The 27,963-nt window shown below is 54.7% G+C and overlaps 1 protein-coding gene and 1 long non-coding RNA gene across 11 annotated transcripts; one reads left to right on the plus strand and one right to left on the minus strand.

Moving 5' to 3' along the window:
* The first annotated feature begins 681 nt into the window (after window positions 1–681).
* ADGRE5 (adhesion G protein-coupled receptor E5) lies at window positions 682–27,946 on the plus strand. Of its 10 annotated transcripts, none has more exons than XR_013409086.1 (20): window positions 682–815; window positions 7,943–7,993; window positions 8,194–8,310; window positions 10,047–10,202; window positions 14,253–14,384; window positions 14,987–15,133; window positions 15,563–15,709; window positions 15,796–15,842; window positions 15,966–16,043; window positions 20,684–20,861; window positions 20,946–21,053; window positions 21,879–22,144; window positions 23,578–23,757; window positions 24,948–25,139; window positions 25,513–25,739; window positions 25,882–25,948; window positions 26,052–26,143; window positions 26,244–26,489; window positions 27,049–27,234; window positions 27,321–27,946. XR_013409086.1 is itself a non-coding variant. In XM_077977956.1 (20 exons), exons 1-20 carry the CDS (start codon window positions 794–796, stop codon window positions 27,348–27,350), a joined length of 2,598 nt encoding a protein of 865 aa, XP_077834082.1. In that variant the 5' UTR covers window positions 682–793; the 3' UTR covers window positions 27,351–27,946. The 10 variants fall into 10 exon arrangements, 9 of the variants coding, with proteins under 9 accessions (XP_077834082.1, XP_028695705.2, XP_077834085.1 ...); XM_077977956.1 differs by having other exon boundaries at window positions 10,047–10,237; window positions 14,198–14,384; window positions 26,244–26,412; window positions 27,133–27,234; XM_028839872.2 differs by having other exon boundaries at window positions 26,244–26,412; window positions 27,133–27,234.
* LOC144336762 (uncharacterized) lies at window positions 5,843–9,209 on the minus strand. The gene is made up of 3 exons (XR_013409089.1): window positions 8,968–9,209; window positions 7,184–8,537; window positions 5,843–6,583 (listed from the first exon to the last, which is right to left on the minus strand). It is a non-coding gene; the product is annotated as an uncharacterized LOC144336762 (long non-coding RNA).
* Window positions 27,947–27,963: the final 17 nt, after the last annotated feature.

The raw sequence follows: 27,963 nt of genomic DNA on the forward strand, positions 1-27,963 counted from the left end.
ACCACAGATGTCTGCCACCAGCCTGAATAATTTTTTTTTTTTTTTTTTTTAGAAACAGAGTTTCGCCATGTTGCCCAGGCTGGTCTCAAACTCCTGAGCTCAAGTGATCCTCCTGCCTCGGCCTCCCAGAGTGCTGGGATCACAGGTGTGAGCCTCTGCACCTGGCCTGTTTTCTTATCTGGAAAATGGCAGGGGAAGGTTCTGCCAGCTGAGACACTGGCTCTGCCAACTCTGACATGCCAAAGCTCTGGGCACAGGGCGAGCCCCACCAGCGTGGGCACCCAGAGCTATTTCTGACCAGGCTCCTTTGCGCCTGCCCAGGGAAGAGCCAAATGGCCCCAGGCTTGGGGCCTGCCGCCCAACCCGGTGCCACACCTTCCCCTCCAGAGCAGCCAGCCCGAACACGGAGGCCAGAGGGTTCGTCAGAGCCACATGGTGGAAACTCCAGCAGAGGGTTTTGAAAGCAGGTTGCACTTCATTCTTGCTGAGGGAGTGCACGCGTGTGTGTGTGTGTGTGTCTGTGTGTGTGCGTGTGTGTGTGTTTGCAGCGCCCCTGGGTCTGTGTTTTTATTGCACTTTCCTGCTGGTTTCCAGCTGCACCGCCAGTTCCGGGGAGGGCCCTGGGCCAGCGGCTGTCAGTCCCCACCTCCTTCATAAAGTCCTGGCCTCGGGACAGTCCGCACAGCCGCCCAGCCTGAGACGGGGCAGCCCGCAGAGCTGCCCAGCCTGGGGAGACAGGACAGACCTGCCCCACTCACTCTTTCCCCTGCCGCTCCTGCCGGCAGCTCGAACCATGGGAGGCCGCGTCTTTCTCGGTAAGTACTTCGGGGCCCCGCTGGGAGGGGCGAGGAAGCTCCAGCGGTACCTTTGGCTGCGTCTGAGAAATGGGAGGCGCCGCTGGTGGCTGTGGGGCCTGCGATGGAGGAAGCCACATTGTCAAGCAGGCAGCTGGTTGTGCTTGGACACCCCCACACCCCGGCAGGAACTCCAGGGTGCGCTCGGAGCCCGCTACTCTGCCGGAGGTATCCTCAAGCTTTCTACTGGAGCCAATTTGGCATCTGCTCCCTAAGAGGGGAAACTGAGGCACGGGGGAAGGAAAGGGGCAAAAAGTGAGTGCTGGGACCCTGTGAGCCGCCGTGCTTAATGTAACGCATAGACGGACATGGGCGGGGGTGGGGAAGCTAGAGGCCAGGACTTCTCCACTGCGGGGGACCCCCAATTTGTCCCTCGCAGTCTCAGCAGCAGGGGCAGCCCCAGAGTCCCCAGTTCTTGCTCCCCGCAGACCTGGCTGGGGCTCAGCTGTGGATCAAGGAACTTTAGCTGACTGTGGGTTTGAATTTGATTTTTGTTGTGACTTCCCGGGGACTCCCTTTCCCGCCCCACCCAAGGTGACTGTAACGGTTATCAGGGTAACTCGTTGCCTAAGCAACAGAGCAACAAAGAGAGTGAAGAAATGACATTTGGGGCAAAACCTAGAACTTCCCGGACCACAGGGACACAGCTTCCCTGGGCCAGCCCCAGGTGGCAGGTGTCAGCTCAGCACCCCGCCCTGGGCTCGAAAGCGAGAGACAAGAGCCCACGTTGGGGTTCTTGGGGGCACACCTGGTGGGGGCAGCTACTAAGACCTGGCTTCCCAGTGGTTCCACGCCCTGGTTGTCTGTGTCACCAGGGCCAAGTCACAGAGCCTCTGCGCCTCACTTTTCTCATCTATAAAATGGAGCACAACCCGTCTCCATCTTAGATTGTTTTAAGGGTTGAATGAGTTAGGACACAAACTATTCCTGGTTCACAGTAAGAATTAGGTAAACAGCATTTTAAAAGTGTTGGCTGGGCACGGTGGCTCACGCCTGCAATCCCAGCACTTTGAGAGGCCAAGGTAGGTGGATCTCTTGAGCCCAGGGGTTGGAGACCAGCCTGGGCAACATATTGAGATGTTGTCTCTACCAAAAAAAAAAATTTTTTTTTTTTTTTTTTTTGAGACAAAGTCTTGCTCTTGTCGCCCAGGCTGGAGTGCAATGGTGCAATCTCCGCTCACTGCAACCTCCGCCTCCTGGGTTTGAGCGATTCTCCTGCCTCGTGCCCCTACCCCGAGTAGCTGGGATTATAGGCACCTGCCACCATGCCCGGCTAGTTGTTGTTTTTTGTTGTTGTTGTTGTTTTTGTTTTGTTTTGTATTTTTAGTAGAGACGGGGTTTCACCATGTTGGCCAGGCTGGTCTCAAACTCCTGACCTCAGGTGATGCACCCACCTCGGCCTCCCAAAGTGCTGGGAGTACAGGCATGAGCCACCATGCCCAGCCAAAAAAAATGTTTTTTAATTAGTCGAGCTTGGTGGCATGTGCCTGTCCTAGTGAGCCCTAGTGGCTCAGGAGGCTGAGGTGGGAGGACCCAGACCCCTTGAGCCCAGGAGGTTGAGGCTGCAGTGAGCTATGTTTGCACCACTGCATTTCAGCCTGGGTGACAGAGCAAGATCCTATCTCAAAAAAAATAAATAAATAATAAGGCCAGGTGCAGTGGCTCACACCTGTAATCCCAACACTTTGGGAGGCCCAGGCCAGCAGATCACCAGAGGTCAGGAGTTCGAGACCAGCCTGGCCAACATGGTGAAACTCTGTCTTTACTAAAAATACAAAAATTACCTGGGCATGGTGGCAGGCACCTATAATCCCAGTCAGTCGGGAGGCTGAGGCAGGAGAGTCACTTGAACCTGGGAGGTGGAGGTTGCAGTGAGCCGAGATCACGCCACTACACTCCAGACTGGGCGACTGTGAGACCATATCTCAAAATAAATGAATACATAATAAATTATGATGATTATTAAATTCTGGTAAGACGCTAGTAGGTCTGGGGAATTGTCTGGGGGTCCTTAGGAGGAAGCCTAAAGAAGGAGTGACTGCCCCGCCCCCCACCCCAGGGTCTCTATGCAGGAAACTGACTGCTTAGGGCTCAGCCCAGAGAATGCGAACCAGATGAAACTCAAACCAGAACAGCAGCTTCTCTCCCAGCTTCTGTTTGGGCAACTTCCAAGGCCCCAGATGGAGGCAGCCAGGCCCTGTAGCCTCACGGTGGGAATAGAGAACCCAGCCCATGCAGAGGGGATGGGGCACAAAGGAACCCTTCCCAGGGCCCTGGGAACCTCAGTCTCTCAATTCCTCCTTCCCCAGCCTCTTCTGTTCATTGGATTCTTCCTCATCCTTTTCTGGGCTCTAAGCCTCAGTTTCTCTATCTGTAGAATGGGCATCAACACAGCCCCTGCCTCCTAGAGCGGTTTTGAGCTTTAAAGGAGTTACCTGGGGCTTTGGGAGTTGGAGATGAATCTGCCTAGATCCTGTCCTGCCAGGGGAGGTCATTTTGTGGTCTGTTCTGCAAAGAGGAACTGGGTTCTGGCCGAGGGAGGAACTAGCCAAGCCCTGTGGCCAGAGAGGAGGAAGAGGAGAATCCTGACAGAAGCAGGGAGTGTGGGCTTGGGCAGCGGGGTTTAACCCAGCTGGAAGGAGTGTGGAGGTGGGAGTGGGGATCTCTGCCTTCCACCCACCTAAGGGGTATGAAATTTGAACACAGGGGCTGAGTGGTCAGGGGACCTCCAATCTGCACCCCAAATACCCGCCCTCTGAAGCTGTGCTCACAACAACAGACCCTAAAATTCCCCTGGGAGCTCCTCCAGGGTTGAATTGGGGCAAATGAGTGGTGAGTCATTCCTTCCCTTAGGCCCAGGAAGTGACTCACGCCCAGCCGTTGTCCTGGTCCCCATCCCTCTGCCCGACACCCCCCTTCAGGTCTCCCAGATTATTGGGGTCCCCAGGATTCCCAGATCGGCAGGGACTGGACGTCCCCTCCCAGCCCGCCCCAGGCCCCACCTGCTGCTCAGATCCCAACGCCCTCCCTTCCCCTGCCCTTCCCTTCTGTTTCCATCCACCCTCCTTTCTCATGGTTTTCTCTCTTCCTCGCTGTTTCTCTCTCTGGCCCTCTGTTCTCTCTGTCCCATTTCCTCCTGTTTCCTCTCCTGCTTTCTATGGGCCCCTTGTTTCTCCACCTCTCTCTTTCGCCATGTAATTTCTGTCTCTCTCCATCTCTCCGTGTCTCTCTCTCCATCTCTCCGTGTCTCTGCCTCCTTCTCTGTCTTCTCTTTCTCTAGCTGTCTTCTTTCTCCTCTCTGTCTCCCTCTCTCTCTTTCTCCAGCTCTGTCTCCTTTCTCCTCTCTGTCCCTCTGTCTATCTTTTTTCTTTTTTTGTTGAGAGTCTCGCTCTGTTGCCCAGGCTGGCGTGCAGTGGCAGGATCTCAGCTCACTGCAACCTCTGCCTTCTGTGTTCAAGCGATTCTCCTGCCTCCAACTCCCCAGTAGCTGGGATTACAGGTGCGCACCACCACGCCCGGCTAATTTTTTGTATTTTTAGTAGAGATGGGGTTTCAGTATCTCTGTTGGCCAGGCTGGTCTCACACTCCTGACCTCAGGTGATCCATCCGCCTCGGCCTCCCAAGGTGCTGGGATTACAGGCGTGAACCACCATGCACAGCCCTCTCTCTCTCTCTCTCTCTCTTTCTGTGTCTCTCTTTCTTTCTGACTCTTTCTCTCTGTTTCTCTGTCTGTTTCTCTCTCTCTCCCTCTGTCTGTCTCTCTTCCTGTCTCTCTCTCTAATCTCTATTTTCTCTCCACCCCTGCTTCTTTGACTCTCTCTCTCTGGTGAACAGCAAGGAGATCCCTAGGTCCCCATCTCTGAATCCCCTGGTGATCTGAGGAGGGTCCCCCAGGACATGGCTTGGGAGGGGGAACCCCCTGAGCGCTGGGAACCGCCACTCCATGTGCACCCCAACAGGCGGCCACAGTGTCTTCCTGTGGGAGGGGCGCCCAGGGTGTGAAATATCACCACTGGGTCCCAGGACAGACCGCCAGGGCTGGTGGCGGTTGTGGGTGTGGTGTGTATGCACCTGTGTCCCTGGAGGAAGCGTGGAGGTCCAGAGCATCTTAGAGCCTGGGGGATCCAACACCGTCATTTTTTTTTTTTTTTTTTTTCTGAGACAGAGTCTTGCTCTGTCATACAGGCTTGAGTGCAGTGGCATGATCTCAGCTCACTGCAACCTCTCCCTCCCGGGTTCAAGTGATTCTCATGCCTCGGTCTTCCAAGTAGCTGGGATAACAGGCACTTGCCACCACACCCAGCTAATTTTTTGTATTTTTAGTAGAGAGGGGGTTTCACCATATTGGGCAGGCTAATCTTGAACTCTCAACCTCAAGTGATCCGCCTGCCTCAGCCTCCCAAAGTGCTGGGATTACAGGCCTGAGCTACCATGCCCAACCACGTCTTCATTTTTACCTAAAGAAATGAAGATGGCAGGCCGGGCGTGGTGGCTTATGCCAGCACTTTGAGAGGCCGAGGCAGGCAGATTACGAGGTCAGGAGATCGAGACCATCCTGGTTAACATGGTGAAATCCTGTCTCTACTGAAAATACAAAAAGTGAGCCAGGCGTGGTGGTGGACGCCAGGAGTCCCAGCTACTCCGGAGGCTGAGGCAGGAGAATGGCGTGAACCCGGAAGGTGGAGCTTTCAGTGAGCCGAGATCGTGCCACTGCACTCCAGCCTGGGCGACAGAGGGAGACTCCGTCTTTAAAAAAAAAAAAAAAAAAGAGGCCAGGTGCGGTGACTCATGCCTATAATCCCAGCACTTTGGGAGGCTGAGGCCAGCAGATCACGAGGCCAGGAGATTGAGACCATCCTGGCTAACACGGTGAAACCCCGTCTGTACTGAAAATACAAAAAAATTAGCCGGGCGTGGTGGCGGGCACCTGTAGTCCCAGCTCCTCGGGAGGCTGAGACAGGAGAATGGTGTGAACCCGGGAGGCGGAGCTTGCAGTGAACCTAGTTCCCACCACTGCACTCCAGCCTGGGCAACAGAGCAAGATTCTGTCTCAAAAAAAAAAAAAAAAGAAAGAAAAAAGAAATGAAGATGGCAGGCCGGACGCGGTGGCTCACACCTGTAATCCGAGCATTTTCAGAGGCCAAGGCAGGAGGATCAGTTGAGGCCAGGAGTTCAAGACCAGCTTGGCCAACATGGTGAAACCCCATCTCTACAAAAATACAAAAAAATTAGCCAGGCTTGGTGGCGGGTGCCTGTAATGGCAGATACTCTGGAGGCTGAGGCAGAAGAATTGCTTGAACCCAGGAGGTGGAGGTTGCAGTGAGCCAGGATTGTGCCATCGCACTCCAGCCTGGGAGACAGAGAGAGACTCTGTCTCAAAAAAAAAAAAGAAGAAGAAGAAGAAGAAATGAAGATGGCAGTAAATGCTCAGGCACACCAGACAGCAGTCATGTGGTTCATTCCCACACATACTACACTGGGGAGTGGGTGTCATCATCATCCCTGTTCTACAGAGGGAAACTGAGGCAGAGAGGCCCACTGTCTGGGATTTGAACTGTTTTCTTAGCCACTCCCCACACACCCCAGGTCAGAAGAGCGACAGCTGGAGCTGAGACCCCCTCCAGGCTTATGGCCCTTCCCTGCTCCTCAGTTCCTGAAACTCCACCCCCAAGCCGAGCTCGGGAGGCTGAGGCAGGAGGATTGCTTGAAGCCAGGAGTTCAAGATCAGCCTGGGCAACAGAGCAAGACTCTGTCTGTAAAATAATTTTTTTTTTTTTTTTTTGAGATGGAGTCTTGCTCTATCACCCAGGCTGGAGTGCAGTAGTGCGATCCGGCTCACTGCAAGCTCCGCCTCCCGGGTTCATGCCATTCTCCTGCCTCAGCCTCCCGAGTAGCTGGGACTACAGGCGCCCGCCACCACACCTGGCTAGTTTTTTGTATTTTTAGTAGAGACGGGGTTTCACCGTGTTAGCCAGGATGGTCTCGATCTCCTGACCTCGTGATCCGCCCGCCCCGGCCTCCCAAGTGCTGGGATTACAGGAGCCACCGCACCTGGCCTAAAAATAATTTTAAAAATATTTTGGCCGGGAGCGGTGGCTCACGCCTCTAATCCCAGCACTTTGGGAGGCCGGGGCGGGCGGATCACGAGGTCAGGAGATCGAGACCATCCTGGCTAACACGGTGAAACCCCGTCTCTACTAAAAATACAAAAACTTAGCCAGGCCTGGTGGCGGGCGCCTGTAGTCCCAGCTCCTCGGGAGGCTGAGGCAGGAGAATGGCGTGAACCCGGGAGGCGGAGCTTGCAGTGAGCCGAGGTCATGCCACTGCACTCCAGCCTGGGCGACAGTGAGACTCTGTCTCAAAAAAAAAAAAAAAAAAAAAAAGTATTTTTAATTTTTTGACCTGGCATGATAAATTATTTTAAAATTTTTGAGTCAGGAAATGTGGCTCATGCCTGTAATCCCAGCACTTTGAGAGGCTGAGGCAGGCAGATCACCTGAGGTCAGGAGTTCGAGACCAGCCTGGCCAATATGGTGAAACCCTGTCACTACTAAAAATACAAAAAGTTGGCTGGGTGTGGTGGCGGGCACCTGTAATCCCAGCTACTTGGGAGGCTGAGGCAGGAGAATCACTTGAACCCAGGAGGTAGAGATTGCAATGAGCCAAGATCACACTATTGCACTTCAGCCTGGGCAACAGAGCAAGATTCTGTCTTAAAAAAAAAAATTTTTTTAGTGCACACTTGTGGTCCCAGCTACTTGGGAGGCTGAGGCAGGAGGATTGCTTGAGCCTAGGAATTGGAGGCTGCAGTGAGCTATGATTGCACCACTGCACTCCAGCCTGGGTGACCAAGTGAGACCCTGTGTCAAAAACAAAAACAAAAACACAGCCCCTATGGGGACAGGGTGACAGACTCTTTGGCTTTGAGCATCCAAGTGGGACGTGACATCTGCCCACTCTGTTTGAACGACGGGCAGGATCTCAGCCTGAGAGGGGTCAGCATCCTCCTCCCCCAAAATGCATCCCCCTTACGCCTCCTTTCCCACCTTGGGATTCCCTCTGACCCCCCTTTCCTTTCTCTGTTGCAGCATTCTGTGTCTGGCTGACTCTGCTGGGAGCTGAAACCCAGGACTCCAGGGGTGAGTCTGCTGGGAAGCAGAAAGCACAGTCCACAGCCAGAGTCTGGGGAGGGACCTGGACCCCCGCCCAGCCCCCTTCAGCCCAGGGAAAGAGAGGCCTCGTGCACGGAAACTCAGTGCCCTGCCCCATCTCCCTCAGTGCCCCCTTTTTGTGTGTCCCCTTGCCCCTCACCTTCTGACCGTGCTCCCTGCTCTTGCAGACTGTGCCCGGTGGTGCCCTGAGAACTCCTCGTGTGTCAACGCCACCGCCTGCCGCTGCAATCCAGGGTTCAGCTCTTCATCTGAGATCTTCACCTCCCCCACGGAGATTTGTGACGGTACAGAGGCTTGAGGGCAGCGCAGGGTACATCTGAGATTATGAGGCTTTGCCCAGTGCCAGTGGGGGACAGAGGTTGTTGTTAGGGGCCACAGCATCACTTTCCAGACTATCATCATGGACAGAGAAAAGACAACGAGGGCAGGCGTGGTGGCTCACACCTGTAATCCCAGCACTTTGGGAGGCTGAGGTGGGCAGATTTTTTGAGGTCAGGAGTTTGAGACCAGCCTGGGCAACATGGCGAGACCTTGTCTCTACGAAAAATACACAAAATAACCGGGCATGGTGGCACACATCTGGAGTCCCAGCTACTTAGAAGACCGAGGCGGGAGGATTGTTTGAGCCCAAGGGTTTGAGGCTACAGTGAGCTATGATTGCACCACTGCACTCTAGCCTGGGCAACAGAGTGAGATCCTGTCTTAGGGAAAGGAAAGGGGAAGGAGAGGGAGAGGATGAGGAAGAGGGAGAGGGGAAGGGGGAGGGGTACGGGGAGGGGAAGGGAGAGGAAAGGAGGCAGGCAGGCAGGCAGGAAGGAAGGAAGGAAGGGAGGGAGGGAGATAGGCCCGGCGGGGTGGCTCATGCCTATAATCCCAGTACTTTGGGAGGCCAAGGTGGGTGGATCACCTGAGGTTGGGAAGGTCGGGAGTTTAAGACCAGCCTGACCAACATGGAGAAACCTCGTCTCTACTAAAAATACAAAATTAGCCAGGTATGGTGGCACATGGGCTCATGCTTGTAATCCCAACTGCTCCGGGGGCTGAGGCAGGAGAGTCGCTTGAACCCGGGAGGCAGAAGTTGCGGTGAGCCAAGATCGCGCTATTGTGCTCTAGCCTGGGCAACAAGAACGAAACTCTGTCTCAAAAAAAAAAAAAAAAAAAAAAAAGAGAAGAAAAGAAAAAGAGAGAGAGGGAGGGAGGGAGGGAGGGAAAGAGAGGGAGGGAGGGAGGGAAAGAAAGGGAGGGAGAGAGGAATGAAGGGGAAAATAAGGGAAAAATATGAAGGAGGAGAAGTAAGAAGTGAATAGGCATGGCTTCCCAGGGAGAGAGAAGCTGGGTGCTCAGGAATCTGGAGTCTGTGCCTCAGTTTACCCTTAAGACTGGGGAGGGGTACATTCTGGCTATGAGTTTTTTCTGCCTTTTTTTTTTTTTTTTTTTTTGAGACAGAGTCTCACTCTGTCTCCCAGGCTGGAGTGCAGTGACCCGATCTTGGCTCACTGCAACCTCCACCTCCTAGGTTCAAGCGATTCTCCTGGCTCAGCCTCCTGAGTAGTTGGGATTACAGGCATGCACCACCACGCCTGGCTAATTTTATATTTTTAGTAGAGACAGGGTTTTGCCATGTTGGCCAGGCTGGTCTCGAACTCCTGACCTCAGGGGATCCACCCACGTCAGCCTCCCAAAGTGCTGAGATTATAGGCGTGAGCCACTGCACCCGGCCGCCATGGGGTTTCAATTTCTACAAAAAGACTGGGGATGGGGATGTGGAGCTTCCTGTTCATCCCCCACCTCAGCTCTGTTCACTGTGTCCAAATCTAGGATGCCAGCCAGAGAACTGAGATCAAGTGTGGTCTTCAGGAATGGCTTGCTCCAGCTGCAGCACAGCCTGTGCAGTGCAACTTAGGATTCTTTCCAAAAGATACTAAGCAGCGGGCCCCATGTTGGGGAATCAGGATGGGGGTCTCTGCCCTGATGGAACTCACATCTTTGGGAGGTGACTCCCTGTCCTGTTGTGTTCCAGACATCAATGAGTGTGTGCCCCCGTCGAAAGTGTCTTGCGGAAAATCCTCGGACTGCAGGAACACAGAGGGGAGCTACGACTGCGTGTGCAACCCGGGGTATGAGCTTGTTTCTGGGGCAAAAACATTCAAGAATGAGAGCGAGAACACGTGTCAAGGTAAGAACCACCCCACGTCCTCTGACTCTCCATCCGTGAGATTTGGGGTCACCACAGCCATTCTGGCAGCATCCAGAGAGCAGGGCCTTGGTTATAGGGTCAGTGAGATGGGACAGGTGTGCATGTACCTACCCCACCACCCCAGAGAGGCAGAGCGATGTGAGGATTAAGGGCTGACTCTGGGACCAGCTGCCTGGGACAAATCCTGAAAACCAAGTGTATGACATTGGCCAGGATACTTATTCAGAAACTTCTGTCCACATGTGAGATGTGATAACATTATCATGCTTGTAATTCCAGTGCTTTGGGAGGCTGAGGCGGAAGGATCTCTTGAGGCCAGTAGTTCAAGACCAGCCCATAGCAACATAACAAGATCCCACCCCTATTAAAGGGGAGACCAAGGCAGGTAGATTGTTTGAGCCCAGGGGTTCCAGACCAGCATGGGCAAGCAGGTGAAATCCTATCTCTACAAAAAATACCAAAAAAAAAAAAAAATTAATTAGCCAGGCATAGTGGCCTGCGCCTGTAGTCCCAGCTACTCAGGAGGCTAAGGCATGAGAGTCGCTTGATCCTGAGAAGCAGAGGTTGCAGTGAGCGGAGGTCACAGCACTGCACTCCAGCTTAGGTGACAGAGCGAAACTCCATTTCAAAAAAAAAGAAGACTGGGCGTGGTGGCTCAAGCCTGTAATCCCAGCACTTTGGGAGGCCGAGGCGGGTGGATCACGAGGTCAGGAGATTGAGACCATCCTGGCTAACACAGTGAAACGCCGTTTCTACTAAAAATACAAAACATTAGCCGGGCGTGGTAGCGGGCGCCTGTAGTCCCAGCTACTCGGGAGGCTGAGTCAAGAGAATGGCGTGAACCCAGGAGCGGAGGTTGCAGTGAGCTGATATTTTGCCACTGCACTCCAGCCTGGGCAACAGAGTGAGACTCCGTCTGAAAAGAAAAAAAAAAAAAAAAAGCACTTAAAAGCTCCTGGCTTGCAGAATGTGCTCTATCAGCAACGGCTATTGGGGATTTTATCGTAATTCTGATCTGATGCACCCCCAGGATGGGTACTGTAGCGTGCGAGATCAGAGAGCAGCTGCAAGGCTCTAACCCTGCACAGAGGCCACAGCTTTTGCTATGGTCTTGCTTGAGGCCATAGCTCAGGCCAGGAGAAACTGGAACTCCAGGCTTTGCCTCTTTTTCAGGGAAGCTGTTTGGGCAGGGAGGGGCTTCCAGGATCCACAGGGGCAGATGGGAGCCAGCAGTGGGCAGCTGAGAGCGACTCATTCAAAGAGAGGGAGTTAGTGCAGGGTACCAAGATCAGGAAGAGGAGTGGCGCGGAGGTGGGAGGTGATGAGACTCAGACTGCAGAGAGAAGAAAGGGCCCGCAGCCCAGATCCCAGCTTCCCAGCTCCACCTCTCCTGCTCTGCATTCAGGCAGAGTGCAGAGGGACGAAGAGGGAGGTAAGGTGGGGGACAAGACAGAGATGCATGTACCTGGGACATGAACCTGCATGGAGCCCAGCAAGAGACTTCTGTCCACCACACTGCTAGTCCCCAGGGGCCCTTGCAAGTGGACTTGGTGTTGCCCCACATGCATGTGACTTGGCCAGAGGACAGAGTCTTCCTATGAATTGGAAAAAGATCCCCCTCTCCCAGTGGACACATTTGACAAACAAAGAGTGGACTGGTTTTCAGCCCCTGCTCATCTCACTGGCCCAATATTTTTGTGCAGTGAGCAACCTGCACAACTGTACTTGGCGATCATGGTTTCCTCCCAGGGTGCCCCGGCTAGGGGTGCTGCCCACCCGCTGCTATGAGCCCTCTGCATGGGATGGTGGTTGTGGTTATGGAGGAGGTGTGCTGCTGTGTTAGAAACAGGCCTGGGCTGAGAGAAGGTGACTCAGTCAGGCAGCTGGGCAGAGACATGGACAGCAGGGCTGAGGTGATAGAGGGACCTCCATGGACATCAAGGCAGGTGATAGAGACAGCAGCCTGCTGGTTTGGAGCAGGACCTATCACCAGAGGTGAGAAGCTCAGAGGGGCCTGGGCCCCTCCCTTTAACCTCAGCACTCCAGGCTTCACTATTACACCTGAGGACACATGCACCCAATGTCACAGCCCATGGGGCCTCTGACATCCGGCTCCATCCACTCCTCACCCCACTGTCTCCAGGCGTCTCAGGGCCATCCTAGACACCTGATCACCCATCTTTGTCTCAACCCTGAGACTCAGGAGCCTCCACAGGGGGCCACGTCGGAAGCTCAGAACATCCCCCTGCCCATCTGGCATCTTATTTGCATAAAACAAAAGGGGGCTGGCACTCAGGATATTTCATGGGCTCATGACATGGCGTGTGGTGGCGCATTCCAGTACAGTATCCATCCTTTCCGCCATCGCCAGGGACTGCCAGGATGAGACTTGCTGCCACTGGGGCTCACATGAGCTCAGCCACACCTGGAACCCCTCTGACACCCACTCCTACCATAATGAACCCCAAAACCCTGTCCAGAATCTCAGGAGGAGGGAATCTCAGCCAACAACCTTGCTTGGAGAAGATGCCTCCTGACCGTCTTCCTGGCCATTTAGCCCTCATCCATTTCCCCATTCAAGGCTCCACCCTCACCCACTCTGATAATTCCTGGGCCTAAATGCATCTCCAGTGACCAAAGCTTGGGAGGATGCTGTGGCCAGGGGTGGTCAGGGTGACATGAACCCCACAAATGGATTCAGAGGGCCAGGCGCTGTGACTCATGCCTGGAATCCCAGCACTTTGGGAGGCTAAGGTGGAAGGATCACTTGAGGTCAGCAGTTCGAGAGCAGCCTGACCAACATGGTACAACCCTATCTCTACTAAAAATAGAAAAATTAGCTGGGCGCAGTGGTGCGCACCTGTAATCCCAGCTACTCGGGAGGCAGAGGCAGGGGAATTGCTTGAACTCGTGAGGCGGAGGTTGTAGTGAGCTGAGATCACATCACTGCACTCCAGCCTGGGCGACAGAGAGAGACGCTGCCTCAAAAAAAAAAAAAAAAAAAAAAAAAAACAGGCACTCAGAGGATTGGATGAAGGAAGCGGCTCCAGCCTGGACTAGATGGCAAGAGAGAGTGTCACTGGAGACCATCGCCCCAGGCCTGATCCTCTCCCGAGCCCAGTCCTGGTCTGGAGCACTTGGGGACAGAGATGGAAGCTTGAACCCCATTCAGCAGGGCCCACAGGTCTCCATCCCTGGTGGAATGACAAGGGATGAGAGGACAGATACATCTGCCACCCCTCACCCATCGGCACCGGTGCCCTCTCCAGCCACAAGCCCCCGCTCACGGCCAGCTCTGCTCAGATATGGATTCTCACCACATCCTGCTATTTCCCTACCCATAGATCCCTTCCTGGGGGTCAGAAAAAAGCATCTTTGTAGACTCGGGGCTGCTTGGCTGGACATCAGCCCCCACTGTCCACCCCAGCCTGGTGCCCACTGTCCAGGCAGCCCTAGCCTGTCCCGCACCATCGCTCGTTCACCCCACCCCTGCCATTGCACTGCATCACGGGGGCCCTGGCTCAGGGAGGGGCCTTGGCCCATGTCCATGAAGCTGGGCTCTCAGAGCTAGTGTGGATGGGACAGCGCCGTCCTGCCAGGGCCACCAGGATTCTGAGAATTTGGCCAGCGAGCTGCCATCCTGGGGGAGTCAGGCCCAGGGCCACCATTGAGAGCCAAGACACGTCCTGCCCAGGCGCACAGCATGTCCCTTGCATTTGGTTCTCAGGAAGGCCCCACCCTGGCCTTTGCCCGGAATCCTCAGGCTGGGACACAGATGGCTGGGACACACCAGCTTGGAGCTGCCCAGAAAGGCAGAGCAGAAGGGAGGACTTGGCTGCTTCCGGCCACATCTGGACAACAGAGGGCCTGGGCCACCACCCTCACCATAGGATGCCTCTGTGTGGATTGGAAAAGGGAGGAGACAGTGGTGCCTTCCAGATGCTTCCGTGCCGGGAAACGTGGCGGACCCTCAGCCCCGAAAGCTGCTCACAGCTACGGGCATCCTTCACCCTCTCCTTCCTCTTGCAGACGTGGACGAATGTCAGCAGAACCCAAGGCTCTGTAAAAGCTACGGCACCTGTGTCAACACCCTCGGCAGCTTCACCTGCCAGTGTCTGCCTGGCTTCAAGTTCAAACCTGAGGACCCGAAGCTCTGCACAGGTAGAGGCCCCGGGAAGACGCTGTGAGGCTGGACGGGAGCTGGGGATGGAGCCGAGGCAGGTCCTGCAAAGCAGCTGAGGAGGAGGGAGAAGATCCGCAGGTTCCCACAAGGTCAAGGACCTGCTAAGCCCCTGCCTAAGGATTCACCTCCCAGGAAGGTCCCGCCACAGCAGGGAGGCAGCAGGGCCTCTGGGGCTCGGAGTGCCCTTGTGGGCCCCCAGACCTCACCCCTTCCTCGTCTGTCACGTGTGAGTGGAAGAAGGTGTCACTTCCAGTTCTGAGAAGGGGAACCTCCACCATGACCAGGGAGGGAGCAGATGAGAGGTTTTAGTTTTTAGTCATGGAAGTCCGGCTCCCATGACTCAGTTTCCCTTTTGCTTTCACCTCCTATAAACTGGGGACCATGGTCCCTGCTGTGCCCTTCTGGTAGGAAGACCATCATAAGATGCTTTGAAGGTGAAGCTGAAGGTCACCAGGTGGCGACACGTGCAATAATGGTCTTCAGTCCGGGGCAATGAAAAGACAGGGAAGTGGGTGCAGTGAGTGGAGGGCAGGCCTGGGCTGGTCAGGGACAGGGTTTGACCCTCTGGCTTTGTCCTCAGATGTGAATGAATGCACCTCCGGACAAAACCCATGCCACAGCTCCACCCACTGCCTCAACAACGTGGGCAGCTATCAGTGCCGCTGCCGCCCGGGCTGGCAACCGATTCCGGGGTCCCCCAATGGCCCAAACAATACCATCTGTGAAGGTCGAGAGCTCAGATCCCACGTTCCCAGAGACCCACAAACATCTAACCACATGTTCAACGGCACCCCACGAACCAAGCGGAACGAACGCTGGAGGCGCCCGGCTGTGCCAGGCGCTCGTTCTTCTGAGGCTAGATGAGAAAAGAGCAGGGCTCCCCGGGAAGGAGCTGGGGTACTGAGGGGGGAGGCTCAGGGGGACCCCAGGCAACAGCTGATGACTCACTGGGAGGAAGACGTTTCACCATATTCGTAACCTGCACATCTGCACGGGGCACACCTGCTGTGCCCAGGCCTCTCCACGCTTCCATAACCCAGCGTCCGCCACTCCAAGGGGGGCACTAATGCCAGGAAGAACGAGCTGGGGGCACAGACAGGAGACAGGACCTTCTCTGAGCTCGGACAGGGCCTGACTCCCTTCTTCCTGTCCTCAGATGTGGACGAGTGCAGCTCCGGTCTGCATCAGTGTGACAATTCCACCGTCTGCTTCAACACCGTGGGTTCGTACACCTGCCGCTGCCGCCCAGGCTGGGAGCCCAAACACGGAATCCCGAATAACCAAAAGGACACTGTCTGTAAAGGTATGACCTGACCCTAGAAGCTCCCCAACCCCCAACACACACAGACACTCTACCGCCTAATGAGCCGCTTGTCTTGTTCCCTGCAGAGATGAATTTCCCCACCTGGACCCTGCCCCCTGGAGTCCACAGCCAGGTGAGTGGCCCCTGCAGGGACGAGGTGGCAGGAACTCCATCCACACAGCACCGCATCTGTCTCCTTGTCCTAAGCTTCCCACCCACCGTCCAGGCTCTCTGACCCCCACATCTGTCTCTGCAGACGCTTTCCCAATTCTTCAACAAAGTCCAGGACCTGGACAGAGACTTCAAGACAAGCTCAGCCAATGTCACCATCCAGGTAAGGGCAGGATGCTGGGGGACCCTAGGACAGTGTAGAATCAGCTGGGGGAGGCTTCCATGTGGCCAGAGAGAGTGCCCAACCCAAGCAGGGGCCTCTAGTCAGAGATGTACATGCGCATAAGATACACATACCACATACAGTATGTACACAAACATATGTACACTCGGACACGTGAAGACGCACGCACACACACATACACCAGGTATAATGGCAACAGACTGCAGCACTTAAGAACCTGGAGATGGGCCACAGGAGTTCAAATCCCCCCATTGCCACTTCTTCTTTTTTTTTTTTTTTGGAGGCGGAGTCTCGCTCTGTTGCCCAGGCTGGAGTGCAGTGGCCGGATCTCAGCTCACTGCAAGCTCCGCCTCCCGGGTTTACGCCATTCTCCTGCCTCAGCCTCCCGAGTAGCTGGGACTACAGGCGCCCGCCACCTCGCCCGGCTAGTTTTTTGTATTTTTAGTAGAGATGGGGTTTCACCGTGTTAGCCAGGATGGTCTCGATCTCCTGACCTCGTGATCCGCCCGTCTTGGCCTCCCAAAGTGCTGGGATTACAGGCTTGAGCCACCGCGCCCGGTGCCACTTCTTGCTATGTGATCTCAGGCAAGTGAGCCGCCCTCTTTGGGCCTCGGTTTCCTCATCTGTTTTTGGGGTTGTGGTGGTTTTTTTTTGTTTTTGTTTGTGTGTGGTTTTTTTTTTGGAGACAAGGTCTGGCTCTGTTGCCCATTCTGGAGGGCTGTGACACGATCATGGCTCACTGCAGCCTCAATCTCCCTGGCTCAAGTGACCCTCCCACCTCAGCCTCCCAAGTAGCTGGGACCAAAGGCACGCACCACCATGCCTGGCTAATTTATTTATTTATTATTTATTTATTTAATATATTTATAGATGGGGGTCTTAATATGTTGCCCAGGCTGGTCTCGAACCCCTGGGCTTAAGTGATCCTTCTGCTTCGGCCTCCCAATGTGCTGGGATCACAGGCGTGAGCCACTGTGCGTGGCCTCATCTACAACACAGGCATTAAAATAATGCCTCCTTCATATAGTCAGTGTGAAGGGTAAATAAACTAATAGTGGTAAGACTCAGAGAACAGTGCCTGACACATGATCAGCCTTATAGAAAGGCTTTCCCGGCCAAGCACCGTGGCTCCCGCCTGTAATCCCAGCACTTTGGGAGGCTGAGGCAGGCGGATCACCAAAGGTCAAGAGTTTAAGACCAGCCTGGCCGGCCGGGCGCGGTGGCTCAAGCCTGTAATCCCAGCACTTTGGGAGGCCGAGACGGGCGGATCACGAGGTCAGGAGATCGAGACCATCCTGGCTAACACGGTGAAACCCCGTCTCTACTAAAAAATACAAAAAACTAGCCGGGCGAGGTGGCGGGCGCCTGTAGTCCCAGCTACTCGGGAGGCTGAGGCAGGAGAATGGCGTAAACCCGGGAGGCGGAGCTTGCAGTGAGCTGAGATCTGGCCACTGCACCCCAGCCTGGGCGACAAAGCGAGACTCTGTCTCAACAAAAAAAAAAAAAAAAAAAAAAGACCAGCCTGGCCAACATGGCGAAACCCCATCTCTACCAAAAATACAAAAATTAGCCGGGCGTGGTGGTGTGTACCTGTAATCCCAGCTACTCAGGAGGCTGAGGCAAGAGATTCGCTTAAACCTGGGAGGCGGAAGTTGCAGTGAGCCGAGATTGCGCCACTGCACTCCAGTCAGGGCAACGAGAGTAAGACTTTGTCTTAAAAAAAAAAAAAAGTTTTCCCATATGTGTTTAGCACCGTAGAAAAATGATGTGAGCCACTTAACATAATTTTAACTTTTCCAGTGGCTAGATTATTTATTTAGTTAGTTTTAGAGATACGGTCTTGCTTTGTCACCCAGGCTGGAGTGCAGTGGCACAATGACAGCTCACTCCATTCTCAACCTCCTGGGCTCAAGCGATCCTCCTGCCTCAGTCTCCCAAGTATTAAGAGCTGAGGCTACAGGTGTGAGCCACTGTGCCTAATTTTTTTATTTTTTGTAGAGATGAGGGTCTTGCTATGTTGCCCAAGCTGTTCTTGAATTCCTGGATTCAAGTGATCCTCCCACCTCAGCCTCCGAAAGTACTGGAAGTACAGGTGTGCACCACTGTGCCTGTTGTCCAATAACTACACTTTATAAAGTAAAAATAAAGTTAAATTAAAGTTAAGATTGCAGGCCAAGCATGGTGGCTCAAGTCTGTAATCCCAGCACTTTGGGAGGCTGAGGTGGGCAGATCACCTGAGGTCAGGAGTTCAAGACCAGCCTGGCCAACATGGTGAAACCTCATTTCTTTTTTTTTTTTTTTTTTTTTTTTTTGAGACGGAGTCTCGCTGTGTCTCCCAGGCTGGAGTGCAGTGGCGTGATCTCGGCTCACTGCAAGCTCCGCCTCCCGGGTTCACGCCATTCTCCCGCCTCAGCCTCCCAAGTAGCTAGAACTACAGGCGCCCGCCACCTCGCCCGGCTAGTTTTTTGTATTTTTAGTAGAGACGGGGTTTCACCATGTTAGCCAGGATAGTCTCGATCTCCTGACCTCGTGATCCACCCGCCTCGGCCTCCCAAAGTGCTGGGATTACAGGCTTGAGCCACCGCGCCCGGCCCTCATTTCTAAAATAACAAAAAAATTAGCCGGGCATGGTGGCAGGGACCTGTAGTCCCAGCTACTAGGGCGACTGAGGCAGGAGAATCACTTGAACCCGGGAGTCGGAGGTTGAAATGAGCCAAGATTGTGCCACTGCACTCCAACCTGGGAGACAGAGTGAGACTCAGTCTCAGATAAATAAATAAATAAAGATTACATTTAACCCAATAGATCCAATGTATTAACCACTTTAACATGGAATGATTTTTTGTTTTGTTTTGTTTTGTTTTGTTTTTGAGACGGAGTTTCGCTCTGTTGCCCAGGCTGGAGTGCAGTGGCACCATCTCGGCTCACTGCAAGCTCCGCCTCCAAGGTTCATGCCATTCTCCCGCCTCAGCCTTCCAAGTAGCTGGGACTACAGGCGCCGCCCACCATGCCTTGCTACTTTTTTGTATTTTTAGTAGAGACGGGGTTTCACCATGTTAGCCAGGATGGTCTCGATCTCCTGACCTCGTGATCTGCCCGCCTCAGCCTCCCCAAGTGCTGGGATTACAGGTGTGAGCCACCGCGCCCAATCAAAGTTATTGTTTTTGTTTTGCTTTGTTTTATTTTGAGACAGAGTTTCGCTCTTGTTGCCCAGGCTGGAGTGCAATGGCATGATCTCGCCTCACCGAAACCTCCGCCTCCCGATTCAAGCAAGTCTCCTGCCTCAGCCTCCTGAATAGCTGGAATTACAGGCATGCACTACCATGCCCGGCTAATTTTGTATTTTTAGGAGAGACGGGGTTTCTCCATGTTGGTCAGGTTGGTCTTGAACTCCCGAGCTCAGGTGATCCACCCGCCTTGGCCTCCCAAAGTGCTGGGATTACAGGCGTGAGCCACCAAGCCTGGCCGGGAATTATTTTTTTTAAACCCTGAGATATTTTGTATTCTTTTTCTTAGAATAAGTCTTTGAAATCTGTTGTGTATTTTACACTTCAGAGCAGGTTCAGATGCATTAAAAGTGCCGGACAGAGTTAGAACAGAGCCTGCCGGGGATGGTGGTGGCCACCTGTAATCCCAGCTACTGGGGAGGCAGGAGGATTCCTTGAGCCCAGGAGTGGGAGCCTCCAGTGAGCTAGGATTGCCCCACTGCACTCCAGCCTGGGTGACACAGCAAGAGCCCGTCTTCAAAAATAAAATAAAAGGTTGAGTGCGGTGGCTCACGCCTGTAATTCCAACACTTTGGGAGGCCAAGGTGGGCAGATCTCTTGACCCCAGGAGTTCAAGACCAGCCTGGGCAACATTGTGAAATCCATCTCTACAAAACAGTACAAAAATTGCCGGGCGCAGTGGCTCATGCCTGTACTTCCAGCACTTTGGGAGGCAGAGGTGGGTCAGGAGTTCAGGAGTTCGAGACCACCCTGGCCAACATGGTGAAACCCCATCTCTATTAAAAATAAAAAAATTAGCTGGGCATGGTAGTGGACACTTGTAATCCCAGCTACTCAGGAGGCTGAGGCAAGAGAATTGCTTGAACCCAGGAGGCGGAGGTTGCAGTGGTCCAAGATCGCGCCATTACACTCCAGCCTGGGCGACAGGAGTGAAACTCCATCTCCAAAAAAAAAAAAAAAAAATTACAAAAACTAGCCGGGTGTGGTGGCACGCTTCTGTAGTCCCAGCTACTCAGAAAGTTGAAGTGGGAGGATCACTTGAGTCTGGGAGGCGGAGGTTGCAGTGAGCTATGATTATGCCACTGCACTCCAGCCTGGGAGACAGACCGAGACCTTGTCTCAGAAAAAGAAAAAAAAAGAACAGAAAATCAATACAGAGCCTGGCAGGCAGGCTGTGCCCAACCAGTGTTAAGCACTGTGATTCATACATACATGGAGGCATATACTCAATCCGCCACTTGTTTTCTGGTTACTGCATGATCTCAGTGATTCCCTTGTGCCTGTGGGTCTCCAGGGTGTCCCCTGGTGGGCGGGGGGGAGGTGAGATCCAGGTCCTTCAGGCAACCCCTGTGGTCCCATGCTCCAGCGATTCTGTCACCCGCCACCCCATAGAACCTCATCAAATTGGTAGACGAACTGATGGAAGCTCCTGGGGACATAGAGGCCCTGGCCCCATCTGTCCGGCACCTCATAGCCACCCAGCTGCTCTCAAACCTTGAAGACATCCTGAGGATCCTGGCCAAGACCCTGCCTGAAGGCCCCTTCACCTACCTTTCCCCTTCGAACACAGGTGAGACCTTGGCCTGCCCTGCCCTAACCCTGGGCCCCACCTGGTACCCGGGGTCCCTAATCACTACTGCCCCTCTCCCCTCAGAGCTGACCCTGATGATCCAGAAGCAGGGGGACAAGAACGTCACTATGGGTCAGAGCAATGCACGCATGAAGCTGAATTGGGCTGTGGCAGCTGGAGCCAAGGACCCAGGTAGCAGTGGCCGTCTGGAACGGGAGCCCGTGGGAAAGAGATGGAGGAGCTGGGATGGGGCCAGGGTGAGGTTCAGAATATGGAACAACTGACCGGGCATGCCTGCAATCCCAGCATTTTGGGAGGCAGAAGTGGGTAGATCACTTGAGCTCAGAAGTTCAAGACCAGCCTGGGCAACATGGTGAAACCTGGTCTCTACAAAAATTACAAAAATTAGCTGGGTGTGGTGGCCTGTGCCTGTAGTACCAATTACTCGGGAGGCTGAAGTGAGAGGATCAGTTGAGCCCGGGAAGTTAAGGCTGCTATGAGCTATGATCACGCCAAAGCACTCCAGCCTGGGCGACATAGTGAGACCCTGTCTTAAAAAAAAAAAAAAAAAAAGCCAGGCTCAGTGGCTCATGCCTGTAGTCCTAGCACTTTGGGAGGCTGAGGCAGGTGGATCACCCGAGGTCAGGAGTCCGAGACCAGCCTGGCCAAAATGGTGAAACCCCGTCTCTACTAAAAATACAAAAATTAGCTGGGTGTGGTGGCAGGCGCCTTTCATCCCAGCTACTCGGGAGGCTGAGGCAGAAGAATCGCTTGAACCTGGGGAGTGGAGGTTGCAGTGAGCTGAGATTGCGTCACTGCACTCCAGCCTGGGCGAAAGAGCGAAACTCCGTCTCAAAAATAAATAAATAAAGGAACAGCTAGAAACTGACTCATCGGGAGGGGCTCCTGGCGTCATCGTGGTGGGCTGGCTGAGCCTGAGTTGGGCCATCTTGGGAGGGAGGATACAGCATGGGAGGAGGACAATAGGAGTAGGCAGCAAGCGTGTCTGTTCCCCAGGCCCCGCCGTGGCGGGCATCCTCTCCATCCAGAACATGACGACATTGCTGGCCAATGCCTCCTTGAACCTGCATTCCAAGAAGCAAGCTGAGCTGGAGGAGATCTATGAAAGCAACATCCGCGGTGTCCGACTCAGACGCCTGTCGGCCGTCAACTCCGTCTTTCTGAGCCACAACAACACCAAGGAACTCAACTTCCCCATCCTGTTCGCCTTCTCCCACCTTGAGTCCTCCGGTGGGAAGGAGGGAAGAGACCCTCCTGCCAAGGTCTCTGCTCACTCTGCTCCTTCCTCAAAGATAACCCAGGGTCTTTGCATGTGCTGGGCCCCTCCCTGTAAAGCTCTTTCTCCATGTGACTCCGTTTTCTTTTTTTTTTTTTTTGGTGAGACAGAGTCTCGCTCTGTAGCCCAGGCTGGAGTGCAGTGGCCGGATCTCAGCTCAATGCAAGCTCTGCCTCCCGGGTTCACGCCATTCTCCGGCCTCAGCCTCCCGAGTAGCTGGGACTACAGGCGCCCGCCACCTCGCCTGGCTAGTTTTTTGTATTTCTTAGTAGAGACGGGGTTTCACCGTGTTAGCCAGGATGGTCTCGATCTCCTGACCTCGTGATCCACCCGTCTCGGCCTCCCAAAGTGCTGGGATTACAGGCTTGAGCCACCGCGCCCGGCCTTTCTTTTCTTACTTATCTATATTTTTAGACAGGAGGGTCTCACTCTGTGGCCCAGGCTGGAGTGCAGTGGCGCGATTATAGCTCACTGCAACCTCGAACTCCTGGACCCATCCATTCCTCTGGCCTCAGAGTTTTGAGTAGCTGAGGCTACAGGCATGTACCACCACTCCCAGTTAACTTTTTTATTTTTGATAGAGACAGGGATCTCACTATGTTTCCCAGGATGGTCTAGAATTCCTGGGTTCCAGTGATCCTCCCGCCTCAGCCTCCTAAGTAGCTGGGACTCTAAGTGTGCTCCACTATGCCCAGTTAATTAAAAAAAACATTTTTTTTTAAATGGAGATGGAGGTCTTGCTATGTTGCCAAAGCTGGTCTCAAACTCCTGGCCTCAAGCAATCCTCTCACCTTGGCCTTCCAAAGTGCTGGAATTACTTACAGGCGAGAGCCACCACACCTGGCCACCTTCTCATGTACTATGTATGTTACTTATTCATTAGGTTTATGACATAATCTGCCTCTCCCACTTTTTTTTTTTTTTTTATTTGAAATGGAGTTTCACTCTTGCCACCCAGGCTGGAGTGCAGTTGCTCAATCTCAGCTCACCGCAAACTCTACCTCCCAGGTTCAAGCGATTCTCCTGCCTGGGACTCCCAAGTAGCTGGGATTACAGGTGCTTGCCACCACGCGCAGCTAATTTTTGTATTTTTTAGTAAGAGATGGGGTTTTGCCATGTTGGCCAGGCTGGTCTCAAACTCCTGACCTCAGGTGATCCGCCCACCTCGGCCTCCCAAAGTGCTGGGATTACAGGCATGAGCCACTGTGCCCGGCCTCCTCTCCCACTCTTATGTCAACCTCACAAGGGTAGGTGCTTGTGTCTGCGGCGTTCACTGCTGTGTCTCCAAACTGTTACATTCAGTAGGCGCTCAGTCAATACTCATCTAGTAAACAAGCAGCCCTCTTGGGCTCAGCGCAAGCCCAGGACCTAAGAGTGAGCTCCAGGCCAACCTCTCTGACCACCCCCATCTGCCCACAGGACGTGATGCCTGGGCCACGGCAGGAGCTGATCTGTGCCTTCTGGAAGAGTGACAGCAACAGGGGAGGGCACTGGGCCACCGAGGGCTGCCGGGTGCTGGGCAGCAAGAACGGTAGCACCACCTGCCAATGCAGCCACCTGAGCAGCTTTGCGATCCTCATGGCTCATTATGACCTGGAGGTGAGCAGCTGGGGCCATCCTCAAGCGCCCACAGGTAACAAGGTCCAGCAGCAACCAGACAGGCAGCTAGTTCTCCATGGAGCCCTGCTGGTTGCTCAGATATGTCTGCATGGTTGCACAGCCCAGGTGTCCCCACATCACACCCCTCGCATCCTCTTCCTTTGGCCTCTTCTCTACAACCCAGAAACTATACATCGGGTGCAGCCAGTAGCTCCTCTGCCTGTCCATCCTGTACCAATTGTGAGATGTCAAGTAAAAGCTCCCCGTGTAGAGCATTCCAAGGGAGCACCACTTGCCTTTTTTATTTCAGACGGAGTCTCATTCTGTCGTCCAGGCTGGAGTGCAGTGACGCAATCTCAGCTAGTGAGGTTCAAGGGATTCTCCTGCCTTAGCCTCCTGAGTAGCTGAGATTACAGGTGTAATCACCACCATGCCTGAGTAATGTTTGTATTTTTAATAGAGACAGGGTTTCACCATGTTGCCCGGGCTAGTCTTGAACTCCTGACCTCAGGTGATCCACCCGCCTTGGCCTCCCTAAGTGCTGTGATTACAGGTGTGAGCCACCATGCCGGCCTTTTAAAATTTTTATTTTTATTTTTATTTTTTTTTGAGACAGAGTCTTGCTCTGTCGCCCAGGCTGGAGTGCAGTGGTGTGATCTTGGCTCACTGCAACCTCTGCCTCCCGTGTTCAAGCGATTCTCCTGCCTCAGCCTCCCAAGTAGCTGGGATTACAGGTGCACGCCACCATGCCCAGCTAATTTTTGTATTTTTAGTAGAGGCGGGGTTTCACCATGTTGGGCAGGCTGGTCTCGAACTCCTGACTTCAGGTGATCCGCCCACCTCAGCCTCTCAAAGTGCTAGGATTACAGGCGTAAGCCACTGCACTCAGCCTGGAGCACCACTTTCTGTATGTGACTTCAGTAGAATCCATAGTTAAGCTGGGCCTTGTCGAAAACTGCAATTAGGCAGAGAAGGGGAGCGCCTGTGGTCCAGGCCATAGGCCCAGCAAGCACAAAAATGTGAAATCCGTAGACTCCCCTGCCAGCTGGTAAGTGTGGCCAGATCTAGGAGGGACAAGGGAGGAGGTCAGAGAGGTGGGTCCGTCAGAGTGTTGGCGGAAAAGGGACCACAAAGAGGGCAGAAAGGCCTCAGGCCCTGAAGGAACCCTGAGCACCCGGTGCCACTCCTAGGACTGGAAGCTGTCCCTGATCACCAGGGTGGGACTGGCGCTGTCACTCTTCTGCCTGCTGCTGTGCATCCTCACCTTCCTGCTGGTGCGGCCCATCCAGGGCTCGCGCACCACCATACACCTGCACCTCTGCATCTGCCTCTTCGTGGGCTCCACCATCTTCCTGGCCGGCATTGAGAACGAAGGCGGCCAGGTGAGGTCCCGCCCGGCTCCCACCTGAGCTCTGGGGTCAGGGAGACCTGGGAGGGGTTAGCCCCGCCCACTCCCGGGGCTCGGTCGGGTAGGCGGGCCCTGGAGGCATGAGGCCCCGCCCCTGCCCGGGATCTGGCCCCGCCCACTGGGGGGTCGGGTTGTCTCTTTAAAGGGCGCTGGCCTTGGAGCCGCCTGGCCATGCCCCGAGTCCCCGCTCGCTTCTGAGCGTTGTTGGGGATGGGCCCTGGAGGGGAGCCTGGCCCGGCTCCAGACCCGCCCACCCTTCGGCTGTGGTCCCGCCCACTCTCGGGCCCTGGCGCCGCATGCCCCGCCCCGCGCTGACGTCGCCCCGCCCCTCCGTCCCCGCCCCGCAGGTGGGGCTGCGCTGCCGCCTGGTGGCCGGGCTGCTGCACTACTGCTTCCTGGCCGCCTTCTGCTGGATGAGCCTCGAGGGCCTGGAGCTCTACTTTCTTGTGGTGCGCGTGTTCCAGGGCCAGGGCCTGAGTACGCGCTGGCTCTGCCTGATCGGCTATGGCGTGCCCCTGCTCATCGTGGGCGTCTCGGCTGCCGTCTACAGCAAGGGCTACGGCCGCCCCAGATAGTGAGTGCAACGAGGTGGGGCAGGGGGAGGGCGGGGTGCTAGGCCCGGGGCTCACAAGCAGTGCCACGCACGATGTCCAGCTGCCCTCGGTTCTGCTTCTGGCTTCCTGGGACACTGATGGGACCCCTCCCTTACCTCACAGCTGCTGGCTGGACTTTGAGCAGGGCTTCCTCTGGAGCTTCCTGGGGCCTGTGACCTTTATCATTTTGGTAAGTGCCCACTCCCCGTCCATCAAAGCCCAAGCGCCATGGGCCCAGGCCCGCCTGGACTATCGCTCTCGACCTCTAACCCACAATCTGCTCCCCCGCCCAGTGCAATGCTGTCATTTTCGTGACTACCGTCTGGAAGCTCACTCAGAAGTTTTCTGAAATCAATCCAGACATGAAGAAATTAAAGAAGGCGAGGTGAGAGGAGGGGCTGGGAGGACTTGGAGGCGGGGCCGGGGTGAGGGGCATGAAGCTGGAGGTGATGTGGGGGCCCACACTGCAACCCCCCTCCCCGCAGGGCGCTGACCATCACGGCCATCGCGCAGCTCTTCCTGTTGGGCTGCACCTGGGTCTTTGGCCTGTTCATCTTCGATGATCGGAGCTTGGTGCTGACCTATGTGTTCACCATCCTCAACTGCCTGCAGGGCGCCTTCCTCTACCTGCTGCACTGCCTGCTCAACAAGAAGGTGGGGGCCTGGGCACGGTGGCACACACCTGTCATCCTCCCACCTACTTGGGAGGCTGAGGGGGGAGGATTGCTTGAGTCCAGAAGTTCGAGACCAGCCTGGGCAACATAACCAGACGCTGTCTTTACCAAAAAATTCAAAGATAGCCAGGGTGAGGCCAGACGAGGTGGCTCACGCCGGTAATCCCAACACTTTGGGAGGCCGAGGTGAGCAGATCATCTGAGGTCAGGAGTTTAAGACCAGCCTTGGCTAATGTGGTGAAACCCCATCTCTACTAAAAATATAAAAATTAGCCGGGCACAGTGGCACATGCCTGTAGTCCCAGCTACTTGGGAGGCTCAGGCAGGAGAATCACTTGAACTGGGAGGCGGCAGTTGCAGTGGGCCAAGATGGCACCATTGCACTCCAGCCTGGGGGACAGTGAGACCCATCTCAAAAAAAAAGATAGCCGGGTGTGGTGGTGAATACCCATAACCTCAGCTTCTCAGGAGGCTGGGACAAGAGGATCACCTGGGCCCAAGAGTTCAAGATTGCAATAAACTATGATAGTGCCACTGCACTCTAGCCCGGGCGACAGGGGGACCCGATCTCAAAAAAAAAACAAAAAAAAACACACACACACACAAAAACACCAAGGTGGGGCTTAAAGGCAGAGCATGGGGAGGAGCATGCACGGTCCCAGGGCCTGCTCCTGCCCTGACTGGGTATCTGGGCCGGCAGGTTCGGGAGGAATACCGGAAGTGGGCCTGCCTAGTTGCCAGCGGGAGCAAGTACTCAGAATTCACCTCTACCACGTCTGGCACTGGCCACAATCAGACCCGGGTAAGGGGCTGCGCCTGGGGCGGGTGTGTGGGCAGGAAGGCACCAGGGCTGGCAGGGCTCAGGTCTCACTGGGCTCTCCTCTCCAGGCCCTCCGGGCGTCAGAGTCTGGCATATGAAAGCACATGGTTCTGGACGGTCCAGCAGCTCCTGTGGCCGCAGCAGCTTTGTACACGAAGACCATCCATCTTCCCTTCGTCCACCGCTCTGCTCCCTCCACCCTCCCTCCCTAAGCCCCGTGTGTGCCTCCAGGAGGGAGTGGCAGCTATAGTCTGGCATCAAAGCCCAGGACACCCAGTGGGGTGGAGCCGGAGCCACTGGTCCTACTGCTGGCTGCCTCTCTCCTCCACCTTGTGACCCAGGGCAAGTACTGGGGCTGGCCCAGGGCTGCAGCATGTTGCCTTGGCACCTGGGGCTAGTACTCAGGACAGACTGAGGGCTCGTCCCGGCCTGGACTTTTCCTCTCACGTCTGCTGCAGAACTGAAAAGACTAGGTGCTGCGGCTCAGCTTCCTTCTTAAGCGAAGACTGATGTCAGAGGCCCCCTGGCAGAGCCCCTTGGGGCCACTGCCTGAGGCTCACGGTACAGAGGCCTGCCCTGCCTGCCCAGGCAGGAGGTTCTCACTGTTGTAAAGGTTGTGGATGTTGTGTAATGTGTTTTTATCTGTTCAAACTTTTCAATGTTGACACTTAAAATTAAACACATGCATACAGAAGATGGCCTTGCCTGCTG

The sequence above is a fragment of the Macaca mulatta genome, chromosome 19, assembly GCF_049350105.2.
Source record: "Macaca mulatta isolate MMU2019108-1 chromosome 19, T2T-MMU8v2.0, whole genome shotgun sequence".
In the NCBI taxonomy this organism is placed as follows: domain Eukaryota; kingdom Metazoa; phylum Chordata; class Mammalia; order Primates; family Cercopithecidae; genus Macaca; species Macaca mulatta.

Coding starts and splice junctions, on each gene's coding strand:
- ADGRE5 (XM_077977956.1), top strand. CDS start 794: ATGGGAGGCCGCGTCTTTCTCG. Junction 15,134..15,562: donor AAACAATACCATCTGTGAAG/GTCGAGAGCTCA, acceptor TCCTGTCCTCAG/ATGTGGACGAGTGCAGCTCC. Junction 23,758..24,947: donor TGGCTCATTATGACCTGGAG/GTGAGCAGCTGG, acceptor TGCCACTCCTAG/GACTGGAAGCTGTCCCTGAT.